The sequence below is a fragment of the Fukomys damarensis genome, unplaced genomic scaffold, assembly GCF_012274545.1.
Source record: "Fukomys damarensis isolate Sample0158 unplaced genomic scaffold, DMR_v1.0_HiC HiC_scaffold_37, whole genome shotgun sequence".
NCBI lineage: Eukaryota > Metazoa > Chordata > Mammalia > Rodentia > Bathyergidae > Fukomys > Fukomys damarensis.
This window is the reverse complement of record NW_022900949.1, coordinates 71,945,845-71,965,543: the sequence shown is the minus strand read 5'-3', so window position 1 is coordinate 71,965,543 and position 19,699 is coordinate 71,945,845. Positions and strand designations below refer to the sequence as shown.

The 19,699-nt window shown below is 32.6% G+C and overlaps 1 protein-coding gene across 1 annotated transcript in view; it reads right to left on the bottom strand.

Annotated features, from left to right (window-relative positions):
- Positions 1 to 5,934: 5,934 nt before the first annotated feature.
- The window catches only part of Plod2 (procollagen-lysine,2-oxoglutarate 5-dioxygenase 2), a 59,102-nt gene continuing 45,337 nt past the window's right edge, over positions 5,935 to 19,699 (bottom strand). The window contains exons 11-19 of the mRNA XM_033759688.1: positions 17,411 to 17,536; positions 14,427 to 14,568; positions 13,189 to 13,251; positions 11,742 to 11,855; positions 9,155 to 9,220; positions 8,485 to 8,589; positions 7,382 to 7,528; positions 7,165 to 7,290; positions 5,935 to 7,003 (exon numbers count right to left, since the gene is read on the bottom strand). Of these exons, the coding sequence (XP_033615579.1) occupies positions 6,848 to 7,003; positions 7,165 to 7,290; positions 7,382 to 7,528; positions 8,485 to 8,589; positions 9,155 to 9,220; positions 11,742 to 11,855; positions 13,189 to 13,251; positions 14,427 to 14,568; positions 17,411 to 17,536 (1,045 nt within the window). The 3' untranslated portion in view covers positions 5,935 to 6,847. The remainder of the gene's footprint in view (positions 7,004 to 7,164; positions 7,291 to 7,381; positions 7,529 to 8,484; positions 8,590 to 9,154; positions 9,221 to 11,741; positions 11,856 to 13,188; positions 13,252 to 14,426; positions 14,569 to 17,410; positions 17,537 to 19,699) is intronic.

Here is a 19,699-nt window from a genome sequence, read left to right as displayed (position 1 = left end):
TAAAGACATAAGAGATTCTAGAACAGAAACAGAAAAAAATTAGATGAGTTAAGGAATATGATAGAAGCCATCAATGCCCAACATAGGAAAGATATGAAAACCATGAATTCCCAACATAGGAAAGAAATAGGAATCAATCCATAAAGAAGATTCAAACAGATATCCAGGAGATAAAAAACTCTACTGAAAGTATACACAACAGACTGAGCCAATCTGAAGAATATCACATATACCTGCCAGAATGACACGAAAAAAGAGATCTCTTAAAAATAGTAAGGGACCAGGAGAAGTCAATTCAAAAGCCCCTAGATGATGCAAAAAAGAATAATATAAAACTGATAGGAGTCCAAGAAAAAGAAGGAGAAAGTACAAATGACATACAGAATTAATGACAGAAAACTTCAAAAGAGAGCAAAAGAATTTGACATAAAGATAAGTGAGGCATACAGGACTCTAACTAGCCATGATTAAAAAAATCTACACATAGACATAATAATTGAGATCCCAGGAACCAAGCAGAAGGACAAAATACTACAAGCAGTTGGAGAAAAACAAATCACATGCAAAGAAAACCCATCAGAATCACAGCAGACTTTTCAACACAAACCCTCAAGTCCAGGAGAGCCTGAAGTGAGATTTTTCAAGCCCTGAAAGAAAACAACCTCAAACCTACACTGATGTATCCTGCAAAGCTATGTTTCAAAACTTATGGGGAATACTTCCATGACAAAGAACACCTGAGGAACTTCATGAATACCAAACCAGTACTCCAAACAATTTTAAACAATATCCCAGTAAAAGACAATGAAGGTCACAACTCCATGAGGCCCAACAAAGCCAATCAAAATATTTCATCAGGCAGTTCAAGAAATGAAAGGGAGAGGGGGGAAAATTTAAAAATAGCCAACAAGAAGACAATAACATGACAAAAAAAAGCCAATACATATCAATAATTACCATCAATTTTCATGGCCTCCATTCACCAATCAAAAGAAACAAACTGGCAGAATGGATTAAGAAGCAAGTTCCAACAATATGTTGTATAAAAGAAATTCACCTAGTTCAAAAAGAAACTCATACACTGAAAGTAAAAGGAATGAAAGCAGTTCTCCATGCAACAGGAACCTGGAAAAGAGCAGTGGTAGCTCTTATTTGCAAACAAACTAAATTTCAAACCAAAATTAATTGAGAGACAAAGAAGGTCACTACATCCTTGTAAAGGTTACAATCCAATAGGAAAGGATGACAATAGCATAAGAAACCACAAGAACTTCACAAACACATGGAAATTAGACAACACTCTCCTGAACAACCAGTGGTTCACAGAGAAAGCTAAATAAGAAATTAATCCATTTTTACAAATAAGTGATAATGCCACTACAACATACAGGAATCTATGGGACAAAATGAAAGCAGTTCTATGAGGGGGGAATTTATAATTGTGAATGCCCACACTGGGAAAATGGAGCAAGCTCAAATAAACAACCTAATGCTGAATCTTAAGCTTCTAGAAAAACAAGAGCAAGAGAAAGCCAAAGCTCATACAAGAAGAAATTATAAATATCAGAGCAGAAATCAATACAATGGAGACTAAGAGAATGATAAAAAAAATCAGAGATGGTATTTTGAAAGAATAAATAAAATTGATAAACCCTTAGTCAACCTTATCTAAAAAAGGAAAGAAAAGGCTCAAATGCATTCAATTAGGAATGAAAAATGCGAAGTCACAGCAGATCCAGGAGAAATCCAGAGGCTCATCAATACCTACTTCTAGAACCTATACTCTAATAAAATGGAGAAGACAAGAAATGGACATATTTCTAGATATATATGAATTACCAAAGTTGAAGAAGATAAAAAAATTTAAAGTCCCCAAATACAATCAGTGAAATTGAATATATAACTAAAAATTTACCAACAAAGAAAAGCCCAGTTCCTGATGGCTTCAATGCTGAATTCTACATGACATTTAGAGAACTACTGCCACTACTCATGAAACGCTTCAATGAAATTGAAAGGGAAGCAATATTTCCAAAATAATTCCTGGAAGCAAGTATTACTTTGATTCCAAAACCAAGGAAAGACCCAACCAAAAAGGGAAGTACAGGCCAATCTCCCTAATGAACATAGATGCAAAAATCCTCAGTAGGTTACTGGAAAACAGAATACTGAGGGTCATCAAGAAGGTCTTACACACCAACCAAGTTGGATTTATTCCAGGAATGCAAGAATGGTTGAATATATATAAATAAATAAATATAATACACTATATTAACAGAGTCAAGGACCAAAATCATTTGAGCATCTCAATAGATATAGAAAAAGGATTTGACCAAATTCCATACCCACTCATGATAAAAACACTGCAGAAAATTAAAATAGATGGTCTTTTTCTCAACTTGATAAAGGCTATCTACAAAAGACAAACAGCAAACATCATATTGAATAGTCAATACTGAAAACATTCATGCTGAAACCAGGAACAAGACAAGGATGCCCAATATCACCACTTCTGTTCAATATAGTTCTGGAAACATTAGTCATAGATATTAGACAAGAGAAAGAAATTAAAGCAATAAAGATAGGAAAGGAAGAAGTTAAACTGTTCTTATTTGCTGCCGATGTGATACTCTACATAGAAAACCCTCCAAAAATCTGCCAAAAGAATTCTAGACTTAATTCACAGACTCATTAGAGTAGCTGGATATAATCTCAACACACAAAAATCAATAGCCTTGTACACATAACAGGCTCACTTAGAGAGAAATTAGGGAAACAAATGCTTTCACAGAAGCATCCAAAAAATTAAGTATCTAAGAATCAATCTAAGGAGACAACCTCTATCTACATTGAAAACTATAGCACTCTGAAAAAAAATTGAAGAGGATATAAGAAAATGAAAATACATCCTTTGCTCTTGGGTAGAAGAGCCAATATAGTGAAAATGGCCATACTTCTACAATGGCTATACAGACTCAATGCAATCCAGATTGAAATTCCAACAGTATATTTCAGAGAACTAGAGAAAACAATCCAAAAATTCATTTGGAACCAGAAAAGACCTAGAATAGCAAAAGCCATGCTAGGCAAAAGACACATGACAGGAGGTATCACAATCCCCAATTTGAAACTATACTACAAATCCACTGTGATATAAATAGCATGGTACCGGCAAAGAAAATAGCCTGAGGATCAGTGGAATAGATCAGAAGATACAGAAACAACTCCAGACTTGGCTCCCTCATCTTTGACAAAGGACCCAACCATCCTCACTGGAGGAAAGATAAACTCTTCAATAAATTATGTTGGAAAACCTGGATTTCAACCTGCCAAAGATTAAAACTAAACCCTACCTTTCACAATGCAGTAAACTAAAATTGAAGTGGATTAAAGGTATAAATATTAAAACAGAAACACCAAACTTGCTAGAAGATAGGTAGAGCTCTGGAAGATATTGGCATAGAAAAAGACTTTATGAAAAAATACTAAGTAGCACAAGAAGTAGCACAAGAACTAGCACAAAGAATCAACAAACTTATTGAAAAGCTTCTGTACTGCAAGAGAAACCAACAGATCTGACAACGTGCAATGTGGGAAAAAATACTATCTAGAATACATGAAGAACTAAAAAAATCAGACCCCCAAATATGAAGACCTAATTAAAAATGGGCATCTGAAATGAATAGACATTTCTAAGATTAAAAAAGCAGCAAATAAATATATGAAAAATTGTTCAACATAATTGGTTATTCGAAAGATGCAGATGAAAACAACACTGAAATTCCACCTCACCGCAAAATGAATGGCTGCTATCAAAAAATCAACCAATAACAAATGCTGGCATGGGTGTGGGGAGAAATGAATCCTCCACTGTTGGTGGGAGTGTAGACTGGTGCAATGGAAATCAATATGGAGATACCTCAAAAAACTAGGATTAGAGGTCCCATTTGACCCATCTATCCCTCTGCTGGGCATATTTCCAAAAGAATTAAAAGAATCATACCGCACTGATATATGCACACCTATGTTTGTAGTGGTACTGTTTGTAATAGCTAAAACTTGGAAACAGTCCAATTTCCCATCAAGTGGAGACTGGAGAAGGAAGTCGTGGTTTTTCTATAAATTGTGGAGTAGTACTACTCAGCCATAAAGAATGAGAAACTAAAATCATTCATAGGAAAATGGATGCATATTGAGGCCATACTCTTAAGTGAAATAAATAAGACACACATGTGCAAATACGGAATAGTTTCTCTGTTGTGAAAAACTAAAAGTGTAAATAAGGTTCAAATACTACAACTGATAATGTGAAATAGGAAGAAAAGGACTAAAGGAGCAGCAAATAAATATATGAAAAATTATAGGGAAGGGAAGTGGGAGGAGTAGGGGAAAGGAAAGAAGGGAAAAGTAAATATGAGAAAAGGAAAAAATGGTAACAAAGTCTTTGTAAATAAGGAAGGGTGGAGGGGTGAAGGGAGGGCAGGGACAAGGGGAAAAAATGAGAACCAAGACCTGTCATGTAAAGGTACAAGATCCCAATGATGAATGTAACTGCACTGTATACCTAAAATGGACCAATAAACTCCATGAAAAAACAAATGATACACCAGGTGACCACCAGTGTAGGAGGAATGACCAATGTTCTGCGCATGTTAAAAGTTGAAATAAAAAATTAATTTACAGTAGATGCATTGTGATCAATCCCCTTCAAAATAGTTCCCTTCACTTTCAAACACACTTTCCCTATTGTTCTCACTACTTTCTGGCAGTTCTGCGAAGTCCGCTATAGTGTTTTTATGAGGTGTAATCAAAACCATGGTGACTGAAGTTGCCAACTGCCATCCAGCTGCACATTTGTAAACACATTTTTTGTGTATCCTCATCTACCTTATTCAGCGGATCAACCATCATGTGACATCTGGTCTTCCAACATTCACTGTATCTTTCCAGCACAGCTCTTACACCACAACTAAGAAGTAGTATCTGATAGATATTTTTCATCTGTACTATACCACAAGGGACATTGAGGGGTTTGCACTGGAAGAACTCCATTTGTTTTATACCCAGAACTTGTGTTGGCTTGGCATCCAGGCCATACAAGTTGCAACATATTTTGAATGCTATCCCTGAAATACAATAATATAACTCCCAAATCATTACTAAAGTTTCCTCAACCAAGTTGATGGGTGGAAATTGATGGGTGCACCAAAGAGAGAAGAAATAGAACTCAACTTCCTTATTCCTAACTCCATCTCCCAGTGCCAGTAGCATTTTTTTCATCATTACATCCTCAGTACCTGGAACAACAGTCAGAGCAGAGACACAAAAGACACCACTAAAGAAATGTACAGTGCATATATGTAAGTAAGAACTGTGTGTATTCTATGTCTTTACTTGTAAAATGAGTTAGATCAAACCCCTACTCACTATAAATTTATAATTTAAAAATACACTTTGCCATATTAATCTAATAAAATGAAAACATTAGACTTTAAATTCAGATCTTCTTTCGGCAATTCCATTTATATTCACCTCTAAAAATAAATTAGTAAAGAAAATGACATATGTTTATTTTTAAATTATTTTATTTATCAAACATTTTTAACACATAGTGTTAGAAAAATGAATTACGGCACCATGATTAAAAACTTCAAGTTTAACCTTTAAATTAAAAACAGTAGGTACAATAAGGACATTTAGATCTTATTCAGAGAGATGGCAAAAAATGAATTCAACAATTTTTATTTTTGGTGGGAAGTTTTCTTAAAAAGCAGGTAGAGGAAAAATAATAAAGAGCCTACAAAAGATAAAAAAGAGATATTTCCAGAAGAGAAAAAAAAAATGAGCAATTGAATAACCCTCACATAAAAAGAAAAGAGGGAGATAAAGAACAAAAGGAGAAAACAAGGCTCAAAAACTTTATTTTTCTGATATAAAATTCAAGTAGGTAAAGGGTTTTTTGAGAGTTATAAAATGCACTTAGTCTCAATGAAACTTTTTGCCAATTCTACAATTAAATAAAAAAGAAATCAAACAAAACCCTGTTTTGACTTAAGAACACTTGAACTGAAGAACAAAACATGTTGTTAAGCTTTCTTACATGTATTATGACTGAGTGTAATTCACTTTGGAAGGTTCATCTGAAGGAACTTAAAATTTACTATTTATTACAAACCAAAAAATCATCTAACATTCTAGCTAAAATTATTTGAATGATATAGATCCTTGATCACATTTATACTATATTTCTTGGGGGAAAATATTGTGTAACAATCTTTTCTCTATGTCCCCTGGTAAACACCATAAAAGAGACTGCACAGGGGGTACTGACATAATGACATTCAAATTCAGTTAGAATCAGATTTCCAAGCATTCAAAACTTGCCAGTTTTCATTTATATCCATCTTTAAACTTGCCAGTTTTCATTTATATCCATCTTTCTACATTTACGTTGCATGTTAATAAATAAAATTCTTCTCAGGCTTTTTTAAATAAGAAAATATTATTAGGCTAATTACTTGTACACTTATACCTGAATATTTTATCAATGTGAAACAAAAACTCAGAAAACTATCACTATTCTTAGAGAGAGAAAAGCACAGAAATAAGTATTTTCTTGTACTTTTTTCTTTCTTTTCTTCTTCAAACTGTTTTAAGGCTCAGAGCAGACATTAAGAAACATCAAAAAATTTTTTATAAAGTTTTCAAATGTTTGGTCCAAAGCGAAGTTGTTCTGTTCTGAAGTTATTTAAATATTCCTCTCGTCTTCTTGAGCACAACTTCAAAGCCATGCTCATGTCAGTCACCCATTCCAAAAGAAAATTCAATTCAATGGAAAGTAAATAATTTAAGGATCTATAAATGACACTGCAATGTATCTTGTTCCATTTTTAACAGGAAGTCCTTCATGCAAATGTGTAAGTCTCCCAGGATGCATGAAGCTCCAGCCTTTTCTTGGTGATTCAATAGAGCAATTGTACCTTAAAAATTTACATCCACCTCCCTAAAATGTTAAAACAAACAAATGTATCAGCTCACTATTTTCAATTTTTAAATCAGTAACAAAATTTAAATCTAAGTAGACTCTAAAAAGGAAACTAGGCAAAACCCTTTTAATCATACTATATTTCTCCTGAAAAATCTAAACATGTAAGTTCTAATTACCTGAAAATCTTCTCCCACACTGTTGAGGGCAATGTTGATGGTAAATGTGGAAGCATCATGATGAGGACGAAGTGACCGCTGCCTATCAGGAGAGTATTTTACTACAAAATTCAATAACGCAAACCCCTAAAAAAATTAAAAAGTAAGTCAGTATACTTGCTTAAAACATCTATACTTTTGTAGAAATTGCTAGGAGGGTTGAGAGCAGTATTACTACCTTTGTATAATAGCCTGCAAAGACCTTCAGTGTAACCGGTGCAATGAACTCCCGTATAAAATGAAGCCATACATTCTCCAGATCAATTTGCTTCATGTGGATATCATCAGTTGGGACATTTTCATAACCACCAGATATACGGCTGTCCTAGAAACAGTATTAATGCATCATAAAATCTAGTCCTGTGCAATTAATTTACATTACTTGGCATTTTTCAAGCACAGCTCATAATAGACAATAAAAATAACACTTGTTCAATTAAGGTATACCATTTGCTTTATTATAAAATGATCAAAATAGAGACAGCTTTGGAAATTCATCAATGAGGACACAAAACGTTGCAGTCAGTGGGCTCCTTTACTTCTTAAACTTACATGGGAGACTTAAGTTTAAAGTAAATAAAGCTGACTTTTCAATCCCTTATCTCCCACTCACATACAAAATGTTTTTAAAACATGACCCTCTGGTTCTAGTTGTTGGTGAGCATAGACTCCACCTATTTTTCTCTGAATGATCAAGTATTGAAAACAAATTTTTCCTGTGATGTTCCTCACAGGAGCTGGCATCTACAGGCTCAGGAAAACAAACACATGGAACCAACAGCAGCAATACTTTCTGCCAAGTCTTTGTAACTGAATACAAAAGCAAACCAGAATTACATCAAACTCATTCTAAACAGATCTCTTTCCTAGACTTACACAAAAAAAGAGTTCTGATGGTCAATCAGGTAAAGTTTTTCTTAGTATTTTCACTACAGCTTACTGTGAAAATGCAGAAAATAAAGTGGCTTGAAGAAAAGCTGGTATTAATCAGGAAAGGCTTGTTTTACCTAACTACAACCACTGGCACTTAGGTATCACATGGTGTAACAGAAAACGTAAATGAAACTAGGGCCCAGACAGATAACTGAATTAAGCATTAGAGACTAAGTAGCAATAAAATTAGACTGATAACCTGGGGCAGCCAATTCATTTAGGTGAAGGACTCAGAAATGTGTGAGAAAAAGACATCTTTTCTGAATTGACTGAATAGCCACCCCTACCCACCTGAAGTACACACACACACACACACATTTTAGTTCTTTTCGTGAAATTATAACTTACATGATGTTTTCCCCCAGACCACTGGCCATAATGCTCCATTTCTTCAACCAGTTCATCACAGGCTTTTTCAGAAAATACAGGAAACCAAAAGACATCTGGACAAGGCTATAAAACATGGTGCCACCATGAGAAGACATAATAACATCTGTGTCTTGGTTTAAAATAACTTTATGAAAATTTCAAGTGAATAATATCACAGTTTGAGAGTATTTTTTCTTTCTAATGATACATAAAAAATGTGCATCTCAGAATTGAAGATACCTTACATTTTTGAGAACCGAGTATGACAATAGTATTGAAAATTTATCTGAGTTCATTTTTTGAAAGGTTTGTCTAAGAAAAGATTGTTCCCAAAGAGCCCATATCTCCGATATACTTTCTTGGAAAGAGATCTACATCAGAAATGTCAATGTCTCCTTTAATGCTTTTAGAAAACTATGACAAGAACAAATTTTTAAGAAAACTATGATCTTAAAATAATTGGTATTCTCCATTTTTATAACCGTATAAGCCTTAAGGCCATAATTGGCCTTAAGTAACCTATACAAATTTTATCTGTAGTATAATTTCTCTCATTTCACAACATTTTCCATTAAAGTAGTATTGAATATTTTCTTCTGAAAAATATAACAAAAATGTCCAAGAGAGCTTAATAATTATTAATACAAACCTGCTCAACTATATTTTCAGTGAATATCTTTGAATAATCACGGTTTATATACTTTTCCTTCCAGTCCTACCAAAGAAATAGTTGTACATATTAAAGCAAATATATTTACTAAATACTGCTAAATATGAAGTATACACATTTTAGAAGTTAAATAATTTATCAATGACTGTGTAGAAAACAAAATAGAAATTTTATAAACTAGTTTATATTTTACTCTTTTCCTGATTCTGTATACTGATATACATCATTCTAGGAAACACATTTTTTTTTTCCAGTATTGAATTCAGGACCTTGAGTAGGCCAGAAAAACACTCTACCACTGAGCTATACACTAAAACTCACAAAATTTTGATGTATAATATTTTATGCCTTAGGATATTATAACTTGAACCATCTTATAATGACTGTATCTGCCAGCTTCATTTTATGCATTACTCAAGAGTAATTAAGTGCAGATGCTTGAAAGTGAAAAATAAGGATCAAAATCCTACCAACAATAGTAAAAATAAGTGAATCAATAGAGTCATGTTTATATTTCTTTAGAGACACACTAAAAATATTTGTTAAATGAATTTAAAATTTCTGCTTTCTCTTTAATTTTTAATATTTATTAAAGCTTCATGCTGGGGTTAGAAATACGTTCACATATATTACTCAACAACATCAAGAATTAGGGCCTTAATGTTTAAAACAGTTACTTTTTATGCTACTTTATGAACCTTATTCTCTTGGACCTTATTCTGTGACTCATAAACCACAGATGAAGATGTCTCATTCTTTCCTCAATATTAGCTAAGAAATCCTGTTTCTAGATCAAATGCTTTATTTAAAAACCCAGTATTAAGAAGGCATACAGTAAAATTTGAAGTGATTTAAATAACTTTATTTAAATATCCCATATCTTTTTTAATGTATTTAGTACATTTAACAAATTATTAATTTTTTCATTATAATTAGAAAATATTTGAAGCCAAAAGGAAAAGAGATGAGGCACAGACTCAAAATAAATAACCCCAATCCAAATATGCTTTAAAAGACAATTGTCTGAAATAAATCTTTGAGGCTGGATTTCAGAGAGCTGATGATTTATGGCATATTAATTTATAAGTTTAGATTTACATGTTTATAGAAATTTTTTAGTGCTAGGGAGTCAAACAATGCTAAGCAAGCACTCTACCACTAAGTCACATTCCCAATCGAAGGCTACTTTTTTTGTGGAAAAACCAAAACTATCTTCAGATTCTTAAAAGGAATATCATTTATATACAGTATATATTTATGGGGATTAATTTGTGTTATTTCATTATTTCTTCTACTGTTTATTTTATTCTAAATTATGAAAAAAACTTATCCATAACATTTTATCTTCATACTATTTTTTCTTATGTACTTTTTTTGAAATTAAAGAAGTTTCTAGGATTTTGCAATCTAGAATTAATATTAACTTTTTCATTTTAGACTCCTTAAGTCTCTAAGAAAACTCGGACAACAAATTTCTTAACAATTATGACACTGGAAAACTGCTAAATATTTTGGCATGAGCTATCGATCAGATTGATTTATCAAAGAACTAATTCCTCAAAGCCAGGGAAAGAAAGTAATTCCTACTCAATCCTTATGTTTTTATCTCACTACTCTTGAATTCAAAGACTTGAATATTTTCATAAATGTCTACAGCTCAGAATATAATTTAGGACACTTTGCTAGGACCCTGATATTATTCAAGAAGCCAAGTAATTCTCTCAGAATAGAAAGAAGTTCAGTGCCCAAGTAAAATATATACTTTTGCTTTGACCACAAAAAGCTTTTTAATTCTATTCCTGTGGAAGATGAAGATATATAGCTAAAATGGGACTGAAGTATTTTTAAAATACCAAAATATCAACAGGCAGTGTTTTTCTATTGAACAAGAATATTTCAGACTATTAAGTTTACTATTTCTGGATTCTGCTGCTCCTGTAAAAAAAAAAAAGTCTCATCAGGTGAACTGACTCTTTGTAATTTAAAATTTTTACTGTTGGCAGAGGGAAACAAGTGGCAGTGTAACAGAGTATTTTCCCTTCTGTAAATGCCAACTTTACTAAAGGAAAGATACATTTGCAAAAGAAAAAGGAGCTAATTAGTATCTTACATCAATTTTTTTTAAACCCAGTATGTGCTTTGAAATTTTTTTTATCCTGAATTAGTTTACTCTGAATTTTTCTATTTTCATATAACTGAAACAAAAAAATTTATAAAAGTGATAAAGTATTTTCCTAACTGCTTGAATTTTCATGAAATCAAAATGTCATCATACATGAACTATTTGTAAACTTTTTTCAAATTTTAATGAAAATTTGGATGTTATTTTTTAATACATTAGACAAAAACATTGGGAGAAAATAAAGAAATTAATTTCCTTCTTCACACCTAATATATGTCTTAATATAAACAACCTTAGTCAATTTCAGATCTACTCTATCCATCATTTAGCACAACTGTCTTTTTAAAAGCCTCTAATCTCATTTTCATGTTACTACTCAACTGATTTATATCCTTACAATTATAGGAAATAAGTAACAAAAGAAGTTGAACATAAAACACATACCACAGGATTTTCAAATATCTGCCAGAGGTCATTATTATAATGAGAAGTATTATAATTAGCAGTTGATAAGAGTCGTCCAAAATCATGTCTGTTAGAAATGTACATAAACATACCCTATATGCCAAAGAATAATAGTATTAATCTTATAGGAAACTGTAACAAATAAATTTAGCCATAGAAAACATATTGATTTCAACATTTTTATTTTATTTATGAACATGCATTTTAATTTTTCTATAAAATATACACAATTACAAGTTTTAAAAAAATTATTATAAATTCTGACATCACACAATATTAATAGGTGGCACTGACACTCAACTGAAAAAAAGAAAAAGAAGAATAGATTGTTTTTGTCCCTTTCTCACTGATCCTAGATGTGGAATTCTGGAAAAAAAAAAAATCCTGTTGGAAAGCAGAAATATTTTTGAGACACCAAAGTACCATGAATTATAGCTTCTTTTGGCTTCTTCCCCTTTCAAAGAAGACAACATATGTTTTTAAAAACAAGAATCCAAAGGTATTATTTCATTGGTGTACTTCACCTTTTATTGTTCTACGGTTTAAAGACTAAGCATAGAAATTAGTCACACATTTTTAAGGCAGCTAAAAAAAGAAAATCCAGTCTCATTATCTTTAATTCAAATAAAGTAAATGTGTCAAACAAAATTGAAGCAAGAATGTTTCTTGTACCTGTTTTAATGGTAAAAGTTAAAAACACAAAGAAAGGTACCCAAATCTCTTTATGTCTGTACTTGCTTCTCTGTGTCTCTTTTACTATCAGTGGGGGAGGGGGCTGAGCCAAGAATGTTTCTCAAACGTGTTTTAACGGTAGAGTCAATGAACAAAACGAAGTCCTCAAACCTCTCCTCTTTCCCTTACCTCCCTTCCTCTCCCTTTCTCTCTGTTCTCTCCCCCACTCTATCTTGTGTGTGTGCGTGTGTGCCTGTGTGTGTCTGTGTGAGGCAGAGTAGGGACTGAACCAAGGGCCTCTTTTATTTTGAGACAAGGACTCAGTTATATTGCCCAGGATGCCTGGAACTCACAATGCTCCTGCTTCACTTCCTCCATCCCCTCAGTAGCAAGGCCGAAATCTCACCTTTAATCAAGATGTACTTTATACCTACTCTTGTCTTTTTTCCCCTCCCCTACAAAAAAACAAAACCAAAACCAAAAACAACAACAAAAAACCTATATAAATGAAAGTGACTTAGATTTAACTTCCCTACCTGTCAATCATAAAATGTAATCAGCTCCATGACCCAAGTGTAGACAAATGTTCCCCCTCCAAAATCACACATTAAAGACTGGAACATATACAAATTATTAACCTATGAATACCAATTTTGTATCAATCTAAATGCAAAGACTCCTAAAAATACATTAGGTTAGGCAATATACCATATCTATCATTAATTACATAAGCAAAAATAAATAAAAATAACACCTTTGGGGGGATGAGCATTTGGAATGTTTCCGGAGTAGGGGAGTCTTTTTCCCTTTGTAAAGTCTAAAATTAAAGAGAAGCACTGGGTAAGTTGACCTGCACACCCACTTTCTCAGGTATTCTTTGGTTAAAAATAAAAATAAAGAAAGCAGCTCTTGGTGAAAAGCTGACATTGTAAAATGCCCTTCATAGACAACATGCAAAACAAGCAAAGCTTAGAGCACAAAGAAACATCTCCAGCCCTTTCAGCCTTTTTTTCCCTTTTTTTTTTGGGGGGGGGACAGGGGAAAGCGGGAGGCCCAGGTCAAACACGTCAAGCTCATTCCTTAGCAGAACCATTAGACACATAATTAAGATAAAGAAATAAAATGAGTAAGACAGGCCATTCCAGGAGGTGCTGTTGAGTGAAATTAGCCAAACATGAGCACAAAATACAATCACAGGTACTGAGGATATTCAATAATAACAATGCACACAGATTTGTAGGAAAAACAAACATATTTAAAGAACACATGCCTTGTTAAACTCAGGAGAAAATACTTGCCAACTTTTCTGATTTCAACAAAAACCACAACTGCTTATATAAATTTTAAAAAAATATACCTCAATCACTGATAAACCAAAAAAAATATAAATATGCTTTAAGAAACATATCTATACATTTAGAAAATAAATTATTTTCTGCAATTATATTTTATACTGAATGTATATTTATAAAATAGGAAAATATCATTACTTTTTCACATAAACTAAAATATATTACATATTTCAAGTTTTCTCTTAATTTTGTAGTAAGGAACCTGGCTTTTCAAGAATGCCAGGTCAATAATATATTTATAAGGTACACTTAGTTAAAGAAAATATGGACACTGATTTCAGGACAAAAGTGTGTTCTGCTAATGTGTTATGATCATCCATCCACATTTAAGTGATTTTAATTAGGATGAATTTTCATTATAGAATTTCAAATGAAAGTAAAATGTTTTCTTAAAAGAGTAAGCTGATTTGTAACAATTTTACCTTTATTATTCAAATCTACTCTACTGCTATGAGTCATCCTAACTTCAAATCATTTCTACCAGTAAATGTTGACAAATTATTCAGCAAAACTGTTCCAAATTTTTCATTACAGAACCAAAAAAATTGGCTAGTATTTACAAATTAGAAAAAAAAAAAGGCATCGAAACACAATGACATATCAATTGGTAAAGTAAGCAAGCCCACAATGTGTAGCTTACCATTTCTCTAGCATTTCGGCAAAGAGCCATATCAGGATCCAATTTGTCACGAACAAAATAGTTCCTTTCATTCATCTCTGAACGGAGTGCTTTTCCTTTAATTAAATACACATTAGCTATGTATGGGACATTCCATATGCCTCTGAAAATAAAAGACATTCCAAAATAATAGAAATACAAAAATTTAAATTTTTGTCTTAAAAAAAATACACTGTATGTGTTTAAATTATATACATATATATATTTCAATCATTGAATCAGAACAGGCACTTAACAGTATTTGACAAATAGATGAGATTGTTTGAACATAAAATGAGATTTAAGACTAACCATTATCTCTATTGATCAAATTCAATATAGATGGCATGTGCTTATCCTATTTGGCTGTCACGTCACAGTTGCAGTTAAAGAATAATATTCCAGTATACAGAATATGTTCCCATTTGAAGTTAAAATTTTGATAGCAACAACAACAACACAGAGCAAGTGGTATGCTAGAGGCGGCTCACAGGGCTCCCCAGAGCTGACAGCAAGTGCTGAAAAACACTTAGGTTCTAAGTCCACATGGGAAACTTGCCACAGACAGTGGTAAACACTGTAAGTCAAGGCATTTCCCTATTCTCAGGAGCCAGCTATTACTAGCATACCAAGGAATACAGCATAAAATCCCACTAAATTATATTCTCTTTAAAGCATATCAAATATTTTTTGCAGACAAAGAAAGAGATGAAGAAATATAGCTGGAAGTATTTTAGTGTTTTCAGATACTTATCCTTCATTTTTCCCACACTTCCTCCTCTGAACATGGCTTATTTTCTGAGGATGGAATAGGAGAAGCCATGTATGACAGAGCATGCCTATCTCTTTGAGAGAACAAAAAGAGAAGATCTTTACCAATTAAATGTATCAGACAGTAAGAGAAATAGGATACCACTTTGTCTCATTAGATCAACCGAAAAGAAAATGACCTCAAGAACGATGGAACACGTCAGCTGAATCCAGAAAACAGCCACTAGTGGTACACGAAACTGTACTTTGAGGGATCATTTTATAGCTGGCATTTAAACTTTTAAAGAGAAAAATGCATATACACATCAATAGGTCATAAGATGTCATTAAATCTCATAGCTCTTGGACATGAAATAGATTATTATATTAATTACTAGATCAAATTCCTGTACTATATTTCCTTTATTCTTTAGACAAAAATGACAAGAAAATAGACAGAAATACACCCATTCCTAAAGCAAAATTAATAACATACAACCATAAGTCTATTCTAAAAATTTTTAAACTTATCAAAATCAACACTTTATCATAGGGTTATATATATTCACAAAAATAAATTCTCTAGTTTCGATCCTATATTTGTAAACCTTCATTTCTGTTGTGACCACAGATCTAATTTTTTTTTTTTTTTTGGTACTGGGGATTGAATTTGGGTCCTTGCGCTTGCAAGGCAGGCCACCGAACCGCTGAGCTAAATCCCCATGACCACAGATCTTATCACTTATGGTCTCATCTCAGAATAAGTCTTTTACGGTCTTAACGTTTCTTCAACTATCATTTTTTATTTACAAATATATTTATCACATTTACAACTTTTATATTTAAAGTTTCTATACCAGTTATTTTCATAAGGAAAACATTCTTTACTTACTCAAAAAAAATGTGCAATTTTTTTGTAAGTTTAAGGGCACATTCTTTTGGGTATGAACTGCATCCAAACGCTTTTCAACTAGGCTGCGATGTTTGAAAACCAAGGGAGAGCATGTAATGACTCAGTCATTCTGATTCACCACATACCTTACTCTTCCCTGGTATTAGCAAAACTATTTCATTATGACTGTTTTTCAGTTTTAAAAGATAAATAAATTTACAGTCTCTGAAGTAAATATCACTCATGCGCACACTTTGTAACATGTGTGTTTTTCCCAGTAACTAGAACTGGAAATGAGATATTGGTGAAAAAACTTACCTTTAATCAAAAGATGAGCTACTGCACATTTTAAAAAACTCATGTGATAATTGTATTTTCTGTGTTATTATTGCTTATTTATTCTAAAAGCTATCGAAACAACTATTTATTAATCATAGTTATTAAAGAAGTTAGCTAAAATCAATTCTTTTTCCAAAGTTTTAACTAAGGAGTATTAATCTTCTGCCAATTGTAAGTTGAGTGCACATGGCAAGCAAGGTATTATGTCTCCATATTTTCCACAATAATTCTGTTAGCAGCACAGTTTGTAATAGCTAAAACTTGGAAACAGCCCATTTGCCCCTCAGTTGGAAACTGGATAAAGAATATGTGGTTTTTCTACAAAATGGAATATTACTCAGCCATAAAGAATGAGAAAATAGATTCATTCATAGGAAACTGGATACATATTGAAGATATACTCCTAAGTGAAATAAATAAGGCACACGTGTAAATACCAAATAGTTTCTCTGGTGTGAATAAACAGCTATAATACGTAAGATCCTAGTAAGATTACGGACATTGTGAAATGGGAAGAAAGGGGCTAAAGGTGTAGGGAAGGTGGGGTGGGTAGGGGGAAGGGTAATAATGGAAAAGAAAAAAATGTGTGATAATGAAAAGAAGGAAATAAAGTGTTTGTAGATGGGGAGGGGAGAAGGGGGTGAAGGGAGGGCAGGGACAAGGGGAAAAAAATAAGAACCAAGACCTGTTATGTAGAGGCACAAGATCCCCAACAATGAATGTAACTATACGATATCCCTAAAATGCACCAATAAACTCAATTAAAGCTGAAAAAACTAATTCTTACTTTAAAATTTAGAAATTAATAAATAATATTTTAAAATATTAGTATATTAGTATTTCAGGATTCCAAGTGGTCTCTAGGTAGTGAAACTGCCTACAGATATATTGGAGAGAGACAAATAAAAAATATCAAGTGAAATTAGTAGGATTACATCTTTAGATTATGGTATTTTACATTCAAAGATTAAATCACATAGCTTACACTCTATTCCCTTGAACAATATCCACATAATCTTCAGATCGAGCATAATATCCATCAGGACTCAATGCTCCCCAGAAGTTGGACCACAGCTTTCCATGACGAGTTACAAGAGGAGCGATGATCTTTCTACAGACAGAAATCCAAGTCATTATTTATTTTAAAATTACTACAGAGTTATTATTGTTTAGGGACTCAGCATGACCCATTACCAATAAAGTTCATTTAACATATATATGGTTATCTAAAAACTACAATGAGAAATTATTTTACATCATCTTTTCTCAGAATGATACACTGCTTATTTTCCATTTTATTTTTTTAAAAGAAACTAAATGGAAAAAGTTATTGAAAATGCTAATAAAAAATATAAAAAGAACTTAGAAATGGAACTGTCTACAGACCAAACATTCTCCATAGAAAACCTATTTCACAATACATGAATCTTGGGAAGAACAGCTGGGCTGTTTCTTTTATATAAATAAAAGTGAAGTCAAATAAATCATGTAAAATTTTTTTGGTTTATTTTTTCCATTTCCTATTCAAATAAAATATTAGCCAGAAACACATTTTGAATTGTTTAGAATACTAATCTACATATGTATTTAGGGAATGCTAATTCAAAAAATAACTGATAGGGCTGGGGACTTAACTCAGCGGTTCAGTGGCCTGCCTTGCAAGCTCAAGGACCTGAGTTTGATCCCTGGTACCACACACACACACACACACACACACAACAAAAAACCTGATAAAACCAAAACAAAAATATCTTATTATTTATAATCTCAACTGCCTTCTGAAAAAAGATGGATCAAGAAACTTGGAGAATCAAAATCTACCTGCTGTGTGTCTTAATGTTTTTGAGAATGAAATGTAAGGTCAGCAGCTGGTGGAGAATAAATAGTATTATGTAATTCAAAGTAAAATTTGGAACAAGGCAGTCAGTATCAAGTGATGGAAAGAGGAGAAGGAAAAGGGAGCCAATGATGTGCTGAAAACTCACATGATTAAAATACAACACAGTCTCAGTCCCTCTAACCTTCTTCAGTCCAGTCTTCTATGACTAACAACATTCCAGTATATGTAAATTTCTTTGGAAACTACAAGTTCATGTACAGAAACAAGCACCATGCCTATCATATGAACTTGAACCTTTAGTAACTAACAGGAACCCATGGTACTGGAGAGACAAACTATCTTACTGGCTCTTCAAGGGGGAAGGACCCAAGATAGTTTCCTTATGAAAGAAATTTTATTCTTCAATAGGTTTAAAACAATAATATTAATGGGAATATATGTTAAATCCAGGAATTTACTATACAGGCATATTCATTAAATAGATAAGAAAACTATTAAGTACCTAAGCAACATAAAATTTAAAAATATAAATATTATTAAATGCATTACTGCATTTCATTGAAAGTAAGAGAACTGACAATGCAAATTCAAGAAAACATCACTGAATTCTAATCGGTTTTAAGAGTTACAAACTATACTCCGTATCTCTAGGATATTCCTTATAACATTTCATCCATGAAACATTGTATTGTATTACTTGTGTAAATATACATAGACATATTTAAAAATATTTGTCACTTAATATTCATTAAATGTGAGCTACTAGTAATTGTAACAATAACAGCATTAGTGTGGTGGTACATGGTGTTTTCATCTCATTTCAATTCAATTCAAACACTCAGTGCCCATTAATAATTAGCTCAATTGTAAGTGAAATTACAAATTTTGCAATGGAATGGTTTCCACATCTGAAATTTCTTTCAGATTCTTACAACTACAACTCTCTATACAATAACTTTTTCAGTCAGAAGTCTTACAAAGTAAAAATCTACAAAAAATAAAAATACTTCAAATTATACCAGTATCCGATATATCAGAATTCTACTCACTTTACACAGAAACACACACCCAAATAATCGATAACCACACTTGCAACTGAAAATTATATGCTTCTATCTTAAGATTTTTATCTATTTGACTCCTCTGAATGAAAATTAATTAGAACTAAAAATCCATAAGCTGTGAAAAGCAATTTAATGTGCTGTCTGCGATCACCCGGTGGCGTGCGCGGGAGCCCCCGGCCTGCGCGACAACAGACCAGGAAGGCCCCAAAGACCCCAGAGGGGGTACAGAATTCTACACTTTACACAGAAACACACACCCAAATAATCGATAACCACACTTGCAACTGAAAATTATATGCTTCTATCTTAAGATTTTTATCTATTTGACTCCTCTGAATGAAAATTAATTAGAACTAAAAATCCATATAAG